This window comes from Eptatretus burgeri, chromosome 3 (assembly GCF_056783735.1).
Source record: "Eptatretus burgeri isolate ZD-2024b chromosome 3, Ebu_testis_v1, whole genome shotgun sequence".
Lineage (NCBI taxonomy): Eukaryota > Metazoa > Chordata > Myxini > Myxiniformes > Myxinidae > Eptatretus > Eptatretus burgeri.
Genome location: NC_140963.1, coordinates 44,425,542 through 44,441,617, shown reverse-complemented (window position 1 = coordinate 44,441,617; position 16,076 = coordinate 44,425,542). Strand labels below are relative to the sequence as shown.

Here is a 16,076-nt window from a genome sequence, read left to right as displayed (position 1 = left end):
TCTTGAAAAATTTTCCCCCTCATTTTTACCATGTGTAAGAAACTTCTTAAACTGCACAAGGGTCTTCTGTTCGCCTTCATAAGAGCTTGATTGCTTAGTTGCCACTTTCTGCACATCACTTTGTCTGTCTGTCTGTTTGTTTGTCTGTGACTGCAGATGCCAGTTTATGATCGAGGAATTACTTGATTTTCATTGAATGTTATACTTTGAACACAAATCAGAACATGCATCGGAACAAGAATCGAAACAGAAACCTGCCGTTTAGTTGTACTTTGGCTCTGAATTTGGGAAATTGTAAGGAATCTCACCTGAGTGCATGCACACAGAAGAGTGGGGTAATTATTTTAGTGTTTGCCTGTCTGGCAGTGAAGCAAAATTCAAAATAATTCCAAATAGAAAACTTATTGTTTTTCGAAACTTCATAAAGGATACAAACACCAGGCACAAATTACTAATTTAATGTGTTAAATAAGGAGGTGCACAAGACAATGCATCAACGGTGGTAAACTTCTGAAAAAAGTTTTTTTTTAATTCTGAATTTATTTTTCTACAACCTTTAAAATTTTTATTTCAATTGAATTATATACTTGAACAGTGTGGAAAACAAATCGCCTTTTTGGCACTTTCAAACTCCTTTTGTTTAGCAGTACTTGGACAAAATATTATGCCATTTCACGTCATCTTGACCAATCAAATTTTCCGCTCACTCTTTCAGCGTTGGGGGAATATCGAGATTCAGCCAAAATGGCGGCTCTTGGGAAATACAGATTGTACTGAGAAACGCAATGAGCAAGAGTTGAAAAGGCCCTTCACATGTCCTTTTTCTTTACACTGTGCTCGGTATGGTGTTCTATGAACTCTCTCGTTTTATTCCAATACCAGCAAATACCACCCATCACTTCGCTGATGGGGATCCTAAAGGGAGAGGGGGGGGGAGAGAAAGAGAGAGGGGTGGGGGAAGGGAAGACAGTGTGAGGTAAGAGGAAGGGAAGGCAGACGTGTGGTTGAGCATTCATACTGTCTCATCAAATGATTCTGCATAGAATAACAGTAAAGATGGAAACAAAATATTGTCTCAAATCCATTTCCTACTGGTCATTCTATAAAACTATAAATACAGCCCAGAAACAAACACTACCCAGACACGTCCAGAGACAAAACCCGCCGGACATTTCTGAAGACAAACTCCCGTCCAGACATTAATACCGCCCGGACACGTCCGTAGCCAAGCTGTCTAGAGATGAACACCGCCCGGATGTGTCCGGAGACGAACACCTAAAAACACATAAATACCGCCCGGACACGTTCGTAGACAAACACCGCCCGGATGCATCTGGAGCCAAGCTGTTCAGAGACAAACTCCCGTCCGGACACGTCCGGAGATGAACTCCCATCTGGAAATAAACACCGCCCAGACGCATTCCTTAGACAAATATTGCCAAGTCACGTCTGGAGCCAAGCTGTCTGGAGACAAACGCCACTCGGACACGTCCGAACATAACCACCGATTGGATGTGTCCAAAGAGAGAGGGTATGGGACAGTGAGAGAGGTGTGGGAGGAGGGTGCTGCACTGTATTAGGAGGGGGTAGAGCAAGGATGGGACAGTGAGAGAGCGGGGTCAGGGAGTTAGCAAAGATAAAATGTTATGCTTTATGGAAAACACACACACACACACACACACACACACACAGACACACACACACACATATACACACACACACACACACACACACACACACAGACACACAGACACACACTAATGCTTGGCTGAAATCGACAATTTTTAGGGAATCGGCAGGTTGGAGTCAGTGTGATGACCGACTACAGTACGTACCATATACGACCCAAAAACCTTGAGCAGCTTTCACCGAAAACAACATTGCATTTACATACTGAAGATGTTTCAGGGATATATTCACAAACGTTAATCTTTATATACAACTGTGTGTGACGGGTGGAAAAAAAATTTGGCTCAGTAATTTAGAAAACAAGTTCATGTAGCAAACAGCTCGGAAATCGGGTGTTATTTCACAACCACTTGCTCGGGATGACTGAGCATGAACCACTCGCTCAGGATGACTGAGCAGGAACCATTCGCTCTGGATGACGGAGCACGAACCATTCGCTCAGGATGACGGAGCACGAACCACTCGCTCAGGATGAGGGAGCACGAACCACTCACTCAGAATGACGGAGCGTGAACCACTCGCTCAGGATGACGGAGCGCTAACCACTCGTTCAGGATGATGGAGCACGAACCACTCACTGAGGATGACTGAGCATGAACCACTCGCGCAGGATGATGGAGCACGAACCACTCGCTCAGGATGATGGAGCGTGAACCACTCACTCAGGATGATGGAGCGCGAACCCCTCGCTCAGGCTGACGGAGCGCGAACCACTCGCTCAGGCTGACGGAGCGCGAACCACTTGCTCAGGCTGACGGAGCGCGAACCACTCGCTCAGGCTGACGGAGCGCGAACCACTTGCTCAGGCTGATGGAGCGCGAACCACTCGCTCAGGATGACGGAATGCGAACCACTCGCTCAGGATGATGGAGCACGAACCACTCGCTCAGGATGACGGAGCGCGAACCACTCGCTCAGGATGACGGTGCGCGAACCACTCGCTCAGGATGAAGGAGCGCGAACCACTCGCTCAGGATGACGGAGCGCAAACCACTCGCTCAGGATGACGGAGTGCGAACCACTCGCTCAGGATGACGGAGTGCGAACCACTCGCTCAGGATGACGGAGCACGAACCACTCGCTCAGGATGACAGAGCGCGAACCACTCGCTCAGGATGACGGAGCGCGAACCACTCGCTCAGGATGACGGAGCGCGAACCACTCGCTCAGGATGACGGAGCGCGAACCACTCGCTCAGGATGACGGAGCGCGAACCACTCGCTCAGGATGATGGAGCGTGAACCACTCGCTCAGGATGATGGAGCGTGAACCACTCGCTCAGGATGATGGAGCGTGAACCACTTGCTCAGGATGATGGAGCGCGAACCACTCGCTCAGGATGATGGAGCACGAATCACTCCTTTTGAATGAAGTGGCACGGCAAAAGCGTCCGCAGTGAGTGATTGATTTGCTCAGAATGACGTAGTGCGGTACCGCTATCGATTATAGAGTGTTCGGCATGTGGCTTAAGCATTCCAATTAAATGGATGATAAGGAATGGCAGGCCAGGCTGTGGCTGCATACCATATGAGATCCCTTTAACTTTAAAGCCAGTCATCACTGCACACGCAGCAGTTAAATAAATAATATGAATTCGTTCAAATAATAACCTTATCCACAAAAGAGTTGCTATTTAATGTTGAACAACCCTGGAGACATCGCACAGTTTAATCGCCTGTGAAATAAACATTTCAGATAATCCGCCATGTTGCCTGCTCATCTGTGCACGTTTTACGTGGTATATTGTTCGCCATCCGCGCAAACGTTATAACTTTATTTTAAAACGGCCGTTTTTCACCAGATTTGCCTCGTTTCCCTGCATCACACCTCATGAAATCCCTGACAGATGCTGTGGATAAGCAGTCCCTTTGGGGCACAGGGCTTGAGGTCAAGCAGTGAATGCATTGTCATATTGCTCAATGATGCTGGTTGATTTTGGCACATCCTTAAATCTTTTTTTCAATCAATATAATTCTCCAAACAATGGAAGAAGATAAGTTCAATGCTTTGGAAATCTTACATTTTCTTGTGTATATATGGAGAAAGAGGGAACGTAGCCTTGCTTGCTTAAAGTAAGTAGGTACGTCGGATTCGTTGTAAGACTCGTTATTTCTTTGAATCATCAGATTTCCTTCCAGATTTCAACACTTATTTAGTCCGGACGATATCCAATCCTCAAAACCAAAATAATATTTTGATGATATTGTTACGAATTTCGCCCGCCCTGCGTGCGATTGGCCACCTAACTCAAATCGCGACGCGTTGCCCACCGGAACTGACAATTCAGTCGTGACCCTCTTGGAACTACCGCCAAGGAGCTAGTCACGGGTGGGGGTTTAACCTCACCACAACCCAGTCCGCATTCTACCCGCGCGAAATAGGGTGAATCGCCGAATGTCGATATACCTAAGTACCCGCGCGGGTAGCGTACCGAGGAGTTGTACCACGCCGCAGGTCGACTCTGGACACGAACCGCTTAAGCGGCTCGTTCCGTGCTGCAGGGATAACCGAGCGGAGTTATCGCCAACCTCGACGGTTCAGATTATTTACTGGGTGTCTAAACCCACTACCAATCCCTTACGTGATGCAAGATGGCACTTTCAATGGGGAAAGAGAAGATGAACGGGATACATTTCACACAAGCACATTTATTACAAAGCACATATTGCACACACTACACAAGTAAGGAATCATGCAATATACAACAACAAATAGAATGCAAAAGCAGTACGACCGACTATAATTATTATTTACAAGCACTTACACAGTTTCTACTTGGCAGGACACGGCGCCACAGCCTGCATACAAAAACAAAGAAAGACCTCCCTCACAGGCAAGGGGGTAGACGGGGTCCGTAGACCTTTATGATCGTGGGCCGTGGATGACCGAAAAGGCCCACGAGACCGAAGGGTCTTACCCGCACCCTCACCGTACCACAAAGTCGCGACGTCTTGTCCCCACGGCAACTAGCGTAGCCGCGCCTGATCTTGGGCCTTGCAATGGTGGGCAGGTTGTGATACCTTCTCCCCACGGCCACGAGGACAGCCACGCCTGATCTCGGGCTTTGCAACGGTGGGCAGGTCGTGAAGCCTTCTCCCCACGGCCACTTGGACAGCCGCGCCTGATCTCGGGCCTTGCAATGGTGGGCAGGTCGTGAAGCCTTCTCCCCACGACCACTAGGACAAGACTTCCACCCGACTGCCCCAAGTCTGTCTACGACGAAGACTTAGTCCACGACAGACTTGGACCAAGAACACGACGACTAAGACTTCCACACGACTGCCTCAACTCTCTGCTATCCGCGCTCTTTTCCAGGCGCTCCTCTTGCCCTTTTTTTTTCTCCAGCGCCCGCCCCACCCTTCGCGGCGCGTGGGTGGGGGGAGGAGTATTCCAGAGAAATTGGGACAGGAGTTGGTTTCCAACCGTCAAACTTGTTTACCGGAGGAGAAATTGGGGTGGGGCTGGTTTCCAACCGTCAAACTTGTTTACCGGAGGAGAAATTGGGGTGGGGCTGGTTTCGTTGCTCCTTCAGTGGCGTTGTGGTGTGGATGGCGTGGTTGTTGAGATGGCGTAGTTGTTGAGATGGCATGGTTGTTGAGATGGCGTGGTTGTTCAGATGGCGTGGTTGTTCTAAATTAACGACAGGTAAAGAAAAATGGCTAACTCAAAGCGTCGCAGCCCGGATGAATCACACATATTCCCTCTAAACAACGGGTGTGGACTAACTACACATGAACTTATCGATATATCTAACCTGAGGACCTTTCTGGTGTCTTGCAAAAGTCTACAGCCGTAACAATATATTTTAATTAGTCCATGAGAGTGGATCGTGGAACATCATATCATATAATGCATGATATTTCTCCAAGCTCCTAATTTGAAAACTATAGCACATACAAAAGTGATGTATATAGCGATTTGTAGTTCTGATGAACAGGTATTTGATAACACTGAACAACAAAAATTTTTTACTGGAGATGTGTAAAGTGATTTAGACTAATTTGGGTACGCTGATTTCAAAAATCATAACCGTTTTGCTGTATCACGTCAGGATTTTCAGTAACAGAAATATTCCCATTGCCTAGAAGTCAGGATTTCAATGAAATTTACAAAAATTCATTTATTCATTTATTTCATCATGAATGCTTCAAAATTATAGAAATTACAGAAAAACTCCACTAGAATGGAATTAAAAATGCTTTAGGCATTTGGCTTTGCGTTTGTGCTGCTCTGTGTCAGTTTCACGATGCAGGAACCAGCAGAAATCGCCCATCATGTTCGGGTTGTGCCGCCCTTGGTAACGCGTCTCCATGAGTGAAATCTCTTGGTGGAATCGCTCGCCGTGCTCGTCCGAGACTGCTCCCATGTTGTCAGGGAAGAAGTTCAGGTGCTGGTGTAGGAAATGGATTTTCAGGGACATCCTGGAGCCAAGTTTCCTGAAGGACTCCAGCAGCTGCTGCACTATTTCTTCATAGTTGTCCGCGCGCTCGTTCCCCAAGAAGTTGTCCGTCACAGCTTTGAAGCTCCTCCACGCTGCCAGCTCTTTGGGGTTTAGAGTTGTCGGAAAAGTTTCGTCCTTCATAATCTGTCGGATTTGCGGTCCAACAAAGACACCAGCCTTGATCTTGGCCTCCGACAAGGTGTTGCCAAACTTTTCCTTGAGGTAAAAACCCACGCCCATTCAGATCCATTGCCCGTACAAAACTTTTCATCAAGCCGAGCTTTATGTGGAGTGGTGGAAGGAAAACCTTGGCTGGGTCGACAAGGGCGACATGCTTCACGTTGTGTCGACCAGGTACATGCTCTTTTCGCTCTTCCCAATCTTTCTTCGTCCAGTGATTCTTGTCGTCTCTGCTATCCCAGAGACAAAGGAAGCACATGTATTTCGTGTAGCCTGACTGCAGCCCTAACATCAGCGCCACCACTTTCAAGTCTCCGCAGATGTGCCAGTTGAAGTCATTGTACTTGATGGAATCAAGCAGCTGCCGCATAGTCTCATAGGTCTCTGTCATGCCGAACGCGTGAGCCAGTGGGACTGATGGTTTCTCGTTGCCATTGTGGAGCAAAACGGCCTTCAAGCTGTTCTTCCCCGAGTCGATGAAGAGGCGCCAGTCTGCAGGATCGTGATCACACCCAAGTTCTTTCAACAGACCGTTGATGTCACTGCAGAATGTCATCGTGTCTTCCATCTCAAAGAACTCAGCCATGTCTCTGTGACGTGCTCTGAACAAGGATATCTTGGTGTTAGGTTCAAGTAGATTCCACTGCTGCAGCCTTGATCCAAGCAGCTCTGCCTTCGCCTTTGACAGCGAGAGATCTCTTACAAGATCATTTAAGTCTCCCTGGTTCAGAAGGTGTGATTCTTGAGTGTCGGGTTCAAAAGGTTCATCATCACCATCCTCTTCACCACTGCTTACAGCTATGTTCTGATCAGCTGGAGGTGTTGGAACGGGGTTCTCGTCATCATGAGGCACAGGTTTACGAGCAGAGACGCAGTCAGCGTACTTGATGTGACCTTTAGTCTTCTTGTTGAAGCCGGCGATGCTTGTGCAGCAGAAATAACAATGATCATGATGATTCTGCGGCTCACCCCATATCATGGGCACCGCAAATGGCATGCTCGCGCGCTTGCCCACCAACCACTGAGTCAAGGTTGTGTGACAGCTTGTGCAGCAGATGTGTGGTGCCCAGCTCTGTTCTTGGTCCCCCACCTTACACCCGAAGTAGTGAAAGTAGGCGGCTTTCATTTTCACTGCTGTAGATATACTTCGCTGTTGATCTTTTTTGGTATACCGACCACAGACATAACAGAAGTTGTCAGGATGATTGGTACAGGAACGCCTACTCATCTTTATCTGAAAGAAAGAAATATAACACAAGTTAACAACAATTGTACGAAATAGACATGTTAAAGACATATGTAAATTTCATTGAAATCCTGACTTCTAGGCAATGGGAATATTTCTGTTCCTGAAAATCCTGACGTGATACAGCAAAACGTTTATGATTTTTGAAATCAGCGTACCCAAATTAGTCTTAATCACTTTACACATCTCCAGTAAAAAATTTTTTTTGAAATTTGTTGTTCAGTGTAATACGAGTGAAGAAAGTGAAAAAAAAAACTATCGTTAAGAAATTGTTGCGGCCTGTTCCACGTCAAGGCATGGTTGAGGATGCCAAAAAAATTGGCAGCTTCAGACCCCGGCGAAGTTACCTAGGATACACCTTAAGACCCCATAGAGAGTGGTGACTGAGGATGTGCCTGATAAAGGATACCATTAAATATGGCTGTTAGTTATCCTCAAAAGGGGTGTTCTAATGAACCAAAACACCCAATTTTCAGTCATGCACTTCCTTGGAGTTTTCTTCGTATGCATGCAAAGTTTCAGGCTGCTTGGTTTCATGGTTTTGGAGTTATGAAGGACACACACACACACACACACACACACACACACACACACACACACACACACACTTATCACTGCATCATGCAGTGCCATTGCATCTCTGAACCATTCGGTTAACTTGGGCGTGTCTCTGCACAGAATATGGGACAGAATATTTTTTCAAATAATTATATCGATGCTCTCCAACAATAAATAGCCTCATGAAGAAACTATTTTTTGCTATGACTCTTCCTTTTACCTTGGGTTTACTGCCAAGTCTTTCCCAGGTCATCACCCCTACTTTTGGGATCAGATAGAATATGCTTTGAACTGACACATGCAGTCGGTATCTTATGAAAGTGATAAATACTGCTTCTCCCTGCTGCTTTGGATTACATAGATAATCTTCGAAAGTTAATTTTCGAAAGTGCAACAACTCTCGAAGAAAATGTTTAAGAGCGGCAGACTGTTCATCATCGTTGTCTTCAAAGCGATTGAGCCTGCTTTTCATGGTCTGCATGAGATGTTCTGTACATGTTTCTTTATTAATTTTTACATCAGTTTTTACACAAGATAAATAAATACGAGTTACCTTACAAGGAACTTCAACACATGAGGAGACCATTTGGCCTATCGAGCCTACACAGTGGTTTCCATCCGATTGTTGTTTGTCCGTACTCTATCTTTTTTGAATGCTGAGCGTCAAGCAATGAAGCAGCATGTACCATTTTAAGTCTTTGGTATGACTCGGATGCGGTCTGGTCCAAACCACTGACCTCCCAGACTCAGAGCTGATTTCTCATGTTGTGACACGACCTACATCTGAGTTGCACCACAGAAATGCAAAAAAACAACAATAAAAAGGCAAAGAGAAAAAAAAACTTCAACAAAACTAAGAAAACGAGTTACTCTTTAGATTGTTTTACTGATGTTAAATAGTCGTTAGCACCAGCATTATATAACTTGTATTTCCAGGCGTAATGGCCCATCAATTCACATGGGAAGACTAAACAGGCCAACCCATTTTGAATCACGTTTCACCCTACTCCTGATGCATCGGAAAAATCTTGCTTACCATGTTGTTTACAAATTGTGGTGGTTTGATTATTGGTCGTTTTATCTGCAATTGCTCCCTGTTTGCTCAGTTTGGGGAAATATTAAAATATAATTGCCCTTTGCTTGATCTAAAGGAGGAATTTAACTTCCTACTGGAAAACTCTAAACATCGTCATTGTTTATTTTTTATCATCTGATTGACGTGAGAGTACATCATTTTCCCATCTGGATGTGAGTAAGTGGAGGTCGATAAAAGAATGAACAATTCCAACTGATACTTGTAGTGTGTTATTACATGATGCGAATTAGAACGGAACTCGGTGCAGCGCATACCTCTCTCTTCAAAGCTGAGCAGATCGGCATCCGGACCATTCTTTCTTGTCACCCATCAAAATCTAATCAGCTTGATCTTGCCACCTCCCAAACTCATCCACTAAGTTTTGTCATAATCCATCCACAACTTTTTGAAATATTGTGCTATACAGTATATCGTTTTTGGCACAACCTCTCAATGGTGAAGAATCACTTTAAAAAGTTTTCGTATCTGGATCTTCACCAAGATAGAATCGATTCGTCCTTGTCGCATGCCCAACCGGTTCATCAAGCTTGATCTGAATTCGTCCATAACCTTTTGTGATATTCTGCTATGCAGTATATCGTTTTGGCCCTATCTTTCAATGGTGAAGAATCACTTGAAGAATTCTCATATCGGGATCCGGATCAGATCTTCACCAAAATCAAATAATTTTGTCCGTGTCACACACCCAACCTGTCCACGAAATTTCGTCCAAATCCATCCATAACTTTCTTGAAACTCCCTTCTCACAGACAAACAGACAGGCAAGAGTGAAAACATAACCAACATGCACCTTCTGTAGCGGAGGTTATTGGCATCAACGCAACAATGGGAAAGTTGTGGGTTCTGTTGTGGAAACCCCATTGCCTTTCAGCGATATGATTAATCGATATAGTGATGACTAAAAGATAATTATTTGTAACAATACTGGTTTGAAGTTGTACTTCAAATATTGTTAACCTTAGATTGGCAAATTCTGGGTGAAAAAGTTAATTTTCTAATTTGCAAACAATGCTTTCTTTTTTATTTTATAATTTATGCAAGCTATGCTTTCTCCATACTTTCTTACCCGTTACTGTCTTTGTCTCGTCAACGTGTTCATCCCGCAGGATCTATCGTGCCACGCCGCTCTGGTTTCCCTTTTTGATCCTGCGAAGTCTCCTCGTCACTATGCCATTGTTGCTGTCAAAGACAAGCAGTGAAGAGCTACCTCATAGCCTTCACAATTCCAGCTCCAAGTACACTTGGGAATGAAAAAATTGTTCAAAAGAGGATTCCATTATGGTTGTGGCAATAATTTTGAATACTCACCTTCATTCCTTCATCCCTCAACTACCTCATATTTGGACTCTTGTGCCTGTTTTCATCCGGACTCCTTGTGTTTGTTTTGTTATACCCCTCCTCTCCAAGTGTTTTGCCCATCGTTACATCATGCTTTCTCCCATACCCACCCTTGTTCTCCTTTACTTTCAGAAATTCCTACCCCCCCTCCCTTCCTGCAACTCATTCACTTTGTCTTCCTGTTTTTCTTTGATCCTATTTCTCAGTCTCTGAACCTGATGTCCTCTGTACTTTAAGTCCTTCATGATCCTAGATTTATGTCGACAATTTTATTTACCTAATGCACCATCTATCTGTATATAACAAGCAAGGTTTTGGAAGTTTAAATATCCCTCCCTCTCTCGAACGCCCATCTTTCCAATGTTGTCCTTAATCCCACCCTCCTTCTCTCACCTCATCATTTCAAGAAAAAAAATCTCCACCCATCCTTCCCCTATTATCCTTTTCCCTTTTCTGCAATGCTGTCAGGTCTCACGGATTATCCGTGAAGCTCTCAGTTTTATTCAAGTTTATCTCATGGTCATGCAACACATTCCCATGGACTTCTCATTAAAACAAAGCTTCATCGATTGGTCCCCATAGAAAGGAAACCGCTGACCATTTTGTTACAGATAATGACCATCTGATATTGTGGTTAAAAAGGCTATGCAGGAAATTCTATCCATGCACATGCACTAACCGGAAATCATTTCAAATCGGAAGGAGAACATGAGAGGTACATAACGAGCGAAGCACTGAAGGAAAGAGCAACATATGATTATGGAGAGAAATATATGCTGTTAATTTTCAGCCTCAATGGATAAGACGCTTCAGTTGCATCACAGCATCAAAACCATGACATCAGTGTGTTTATTGCACAGCTTGTTCTCTGGACATTAGAGCGGCAGCCTCCGGGGTATACAATCTAATTATGCACTTCAACACAAAGCTTCACACGGACAAAGACTGAACACAGCACTATGACGTCATTCGTAAAAAAGTGGAACCAAGCGTAAAAGAAGTTGTCACAGAGGCAGAAGTTTTGAGCACAATCTGACTGCACCTGTACTGGACCATTTCACAGCACTTGTGCTATTGCTGTTTCTGGATAGGAAGATTGCACAGCATTTCAATTGTAAAAGAACTGACACCATTCTTAAAGTGGAACATTGTTCCTGAAGCTATTCAGCCGGTGATAGATTGAGAAACACGTGTTTATTGGGTCGCCGAAATAGGTGACCCTTATTGTCAGCAATTCTGTCTGTTTGTTTGGATGTTTGTTCGTTTGTCATCAGCATAATTGGTAGTAAACATGGGCGGATTTTGACCAAACTCGGGAGGTAGGTTCATCTTATGACCTAGTGCTTTGGAAATTGTGATGGTTGCTAGGGGCGCTTTGGTTCCCTAGCAACAACTGAAAAACCTTCAAAATCGCTACCGTTCACGCAAAATCAATTCCAAAAGCCATTATCCCACGTAGGGTTATGAAATTTGGCACGAATGATCTACAGGTGATGCTCTATCAAATATATTCTGCTTTTTGTGATATATGGAATACTTTACCCGCAGTGCCCCCTACAATTAGGGTATACGTGAAAATTGGCGAAAATTGAAGGCCCCCTAGCGACCAGGTGAGTGCATCGATATGAATGAAACTTTGCAGGTTCATGGTACTCAATGAGTACTACAACTTTGCCTCAGGACATATTGACCAATTTCGCTTAGGTCAGGGGTCGAAGGTCAATTGGTGCAAAAATCGATAACATGCGAGAGCTGGAGGTGCCTTCGCGCCAATGCTACTCCTCCTAGGGTTATGGTCGGATGGTCATGAAAATTCACACTAATCGTCTGGAATACATTGTGCACAAACAATCGAGCCGGATTTTCGATTTAGATCTTTGTTCACCCACAGCACCCCCTCAAACTTTGGGGATTTCCGATTTCAAACCGCATTTTCGGTGCTTTTCCCTTCAAATGGATACCGAGTAGTTATCATTAGATGGAACTGGATGAGATTTGATATGCATAATGTTAAGGTGATTCCCTATCCGCTATATGACATCCATTTTGCTCTATATATTATAGTTTTCATGCTCGGCGACCCATCGCCGCCTACCGGCTTGTTATTATTGTTATTATTATTATTATTGTTGTCATTTCCATTTGACATCTCACTGTTGTGTGTTCATGAGATGATGTGTTTCTGATGCAAAGGCAGGCCTATGTCCAAGTAAAAGGGTGATGGGATTGTCGGGAGCGATGAGGTATGCTAGAACTCGGGGTTTAAACGCAGTTACGACGGATGGAATTGGAGTTACAGAGGTAGTTAATTGGGACATGATGTTGTTCCTAACCCCCAATCATGTTCTCAAAATAATCATCAATCCTTCCCATCATGTACATTGTACATGTTATGTGGATAGCACGTAAGCCAAATTCCTATATCGGTGACCTCAAGCCTACCAAATTATTCGATCCGTCCTGACTATACTGTGTTTCCACATTGTCGGTTTCCCTCTAACTCTTGAATTCTTCCGGGGCTTAAAACCAACTCCGGACAAGTCGCCACTCTGGTGCAGGGTGCTCTAGTTTCCGGCAGTAATTTAGAATTTGACCGTTGTCAAATCTTCAAAATCGAATACAACAGCTTACTCTTTATGAAAGGCATGGTGGGATCTTTGGCATCATCCTCTTGAACAACTATCCGTAGGATGGTGCACGCATTGACACAACGCCCTGACCCTGGATTATCTAAGGGTGGTTTACAGTTGGGTTGAGCACTGAACCCAGACATGATGGCTCAAATGCGAGTGCGCAGCCTCTGAGATATTCTGGCATCCTTCATATGACATTAAAAAGAAGTGTATTTTAATGGAGGCCACACTGGGTAAGAAATTCAGATTTATTTACTTAGCAGACATCAGTAAAAACCAATTGTTTTTTTTTTGGATTATATTGCCATCGTAATTATTCTGTGGCTCACATCAAATTACGGATTTTCTTTTATTCCTAATCCTTTTGCTAATGCAAGAGGATTTAAAAACCCATTAAAAACGACTTAAGAGCAAAGTGGTACATATTAGTTTGATTGTTGTTGTAGAAAAACATTCAGAAGAGACAAATGTGTTGATTTGGCGGTGAATTTGGCATTCCTTAGAATGCTGCCATTTTTTTTTTCATCTGATACACTCCTTATGGGCCAAGCACTTGACACAGGTGTGTGTGTGTGTGTGTGTGTGTGTGTGTGTGTGTGTGTGTGTGTGTGTGTGTGTGTGTGTGTGTGTGTGTGTGTGTGTGTGTGTGTGTGTGAGCAATTTTGTCTGTCCTTATCACATGACCAGGATGTTGTTTAATGAGTAAGGCAGAGGGCTATTAACTTGGTGGCCTTCAAGTGATGATTATGGAATGACTGCTTTCTCGAAGTTGACAGAACACGTTTATTTTGCCTCGAGCCTAAGATTGAATGTTGGATGCACAATGAGCCATGTTCATTTGGGATTATCTGATGTGAATGCATTCATGTGAAGACCACCAGTCGCCATGAGTTGGTTTGAGAAAGGAGCCCTGCATCCTATTATGCAAAGATTTCTTATCTAAAACTGTTGGTTTCTAGTGTGGATCATGATGCACCTGAAAGGTTCATTGTATCTAATTGCCACTTGGGTCTTCTGTGATTCCAAGCAGGAAAAAAATCAACGTGGCTAGCATAACGCTCTCGGCCACATACAAATGGTAAAAAGTATGGAGAAAATTGTCACTTGAAATGACTCGTCGATGCATCTGCTGTGGTGTCCTTCACAGTTGAAATGCGTATTCTGCCTGGCAGAATGTCAGTCATGGTTGAGTAGCAGTGCGAAGCTGCATACAAATAAGGCCTATCAGAGTGTGGGATATTAGGATGCTTCTGGTATTGCTTCTCCCTCTCACCTCTCAACCTAACCCCTGCTCCCCCCCTCCCTCTTTTCCCAATTTAACACTCATTTCTACCAGAAACCTTTACCTCATTACTCTCTCAAAGTCTTGGCTTAAACACTCAACTCCATGCATTCATTCATCGTTGTCTTCTCTGATCTGTGAAACTATATTCCTGAGACTGTTGTCTCAAGATCTTTCCTCCAGGCCTTCGATTCTGCCACCTCGGAGCTTTACTACACTTTTTGAGACCCTGTCCCTCTTTCATCGGATTGTGATGCATCCGTGTGTTCTTTTCCAACCGTTTCGTCTTTGCTCCACTTTGTATGTTGGCCTCGACCATCTTGCCACATTTATTTAAAAAGAGTGGTCCAAGACATGTTGGTTGCTTTTTACCAATGCTTGTTCAACTTCTGCTACAGCTATAAGAATAAATATTGAATCTGTAGCAAGTGCACGAAAGTTTGAGACGGTTTACCAGAGCTGTCGTTGGATGCCCTGAGGATATTGCCTGCATTGTAGTAGGTTCTATCTCCGTATTTCATGCATTCCAGTCAATCCATCCACACTGAAATATGAATATAATTTGGGTTTGCCTTTTTTCGTGTTCCCCTCTGAGCATTAAGTTCATGATACTGTGATCTCAGGCTCCAATCCTAGATACTGTATTGATTTGTCCACTGTCGACTAATCATGTAACTCGTTAGCCCCACGATTAAAAAAACAAAAACGGGTGATATTTAAATAGGCTCCGTCTCTGTCTGTCTGTCCGTCTGTTCATCCATCACACTATCTCCTCCTATACTACACAGTTGTGCAGAAATTTACCAAACTTGGTATTTATGATCACCACATGGCATGAAGGTGCAAGAGCAGTATCACTTTTGGCCCTGCCCCCTGGGATAGGATCAAAAAGTCAAATACCAAAAATGCAATTACGTGCACATTTTAAAGTATTTTAATGAAATTTTGTATGTGCAATCAATATTGGGGGACATATGAATATGTAATGAATTTTTGGATTTGACCCCCAGTTCATGCCTCAGAGGGTGGGTGAGGACTTAGGGTCATGGTTCGAAAGGGGGAAAAAAATTTTTTACTCAAAATATGGCGTTGGGTCGTTGCTGGTGGAATGTTTTGCCATCTTTCAACCTTCCTTTAGGTGAGAAGCATGGGCATTTGCGATGGCATGCCATTGACTTCGCTCTCTTTTAAGTTTCATGGAGTTGGTGCTCCTCCATGAAACTTAAAATATCATTTTAATGGACAGTGACAATAATTTGATGACATATCGGTACTTTCACCAAGCCAATGTTCATGTACTTTTAAAAGGAAGTGTTGTCAGGTCATGCCAGATCAAATCTGTGACTTGTTGCAGGTACCATGTAAACCTGTACTAATCTATTTCATGGTCATCTTGTGGGGGACGAAACCCTCTCCCCCACCAGGTTTTCTGGTGAGGAGGGTGTTTGGATATGGACACCCAGCAGGATTAAAAACAAAACCTGTCAAAGGGCGGAGGAGCTCCTTGTGAGCCAACGGCCATCCATATCTAGTGCCCAACTATGTCTGCGGACGTCCTCCTGCAGTTCGGTTACTCTTTATTAGGAGGTTTGTTGCAGGATTTGCACTCCGGC

At 44.2% G+C, this 16,076-nt stretch overlaps 1 protein-coding gene across 7 annotated transcripts in view; it reads left to right on the top strand.

Annotated features, from left to right (window-relative positions):
- LOC147029787 (putative methyltransferase-like protein 25) overlaps positions 1 to 16,076 on the top strand; it is a 221,289-nt gene that overhangs the window by 140,502 nt on the left and 64,711 nt on the right. For 4 of the 7 annotated variants that reach the window (XR_015056089.1, XR_015056088.1, XM_085873105.1 and 1 more), the window contains one exon: positions 10,317 to 15,184. The exons of the other annotated variants lie outside the window; for them this stretch is intronic. Coding sequence is in view for 2 of the 4 variants with exons in the window: in XM_085873105.1 (XP_085729231.1) it covers positions 10,317 to 10,409 (93 nt within the window). In the remaining 2 variants the exon portion in view is untranslated. Of the gene's footprint in view, positions 1 to 10,316; positions 15,185 to 16,076 lie in introns of those variants that run through there. 7 annotated transcript variants of the gene reach the window in all.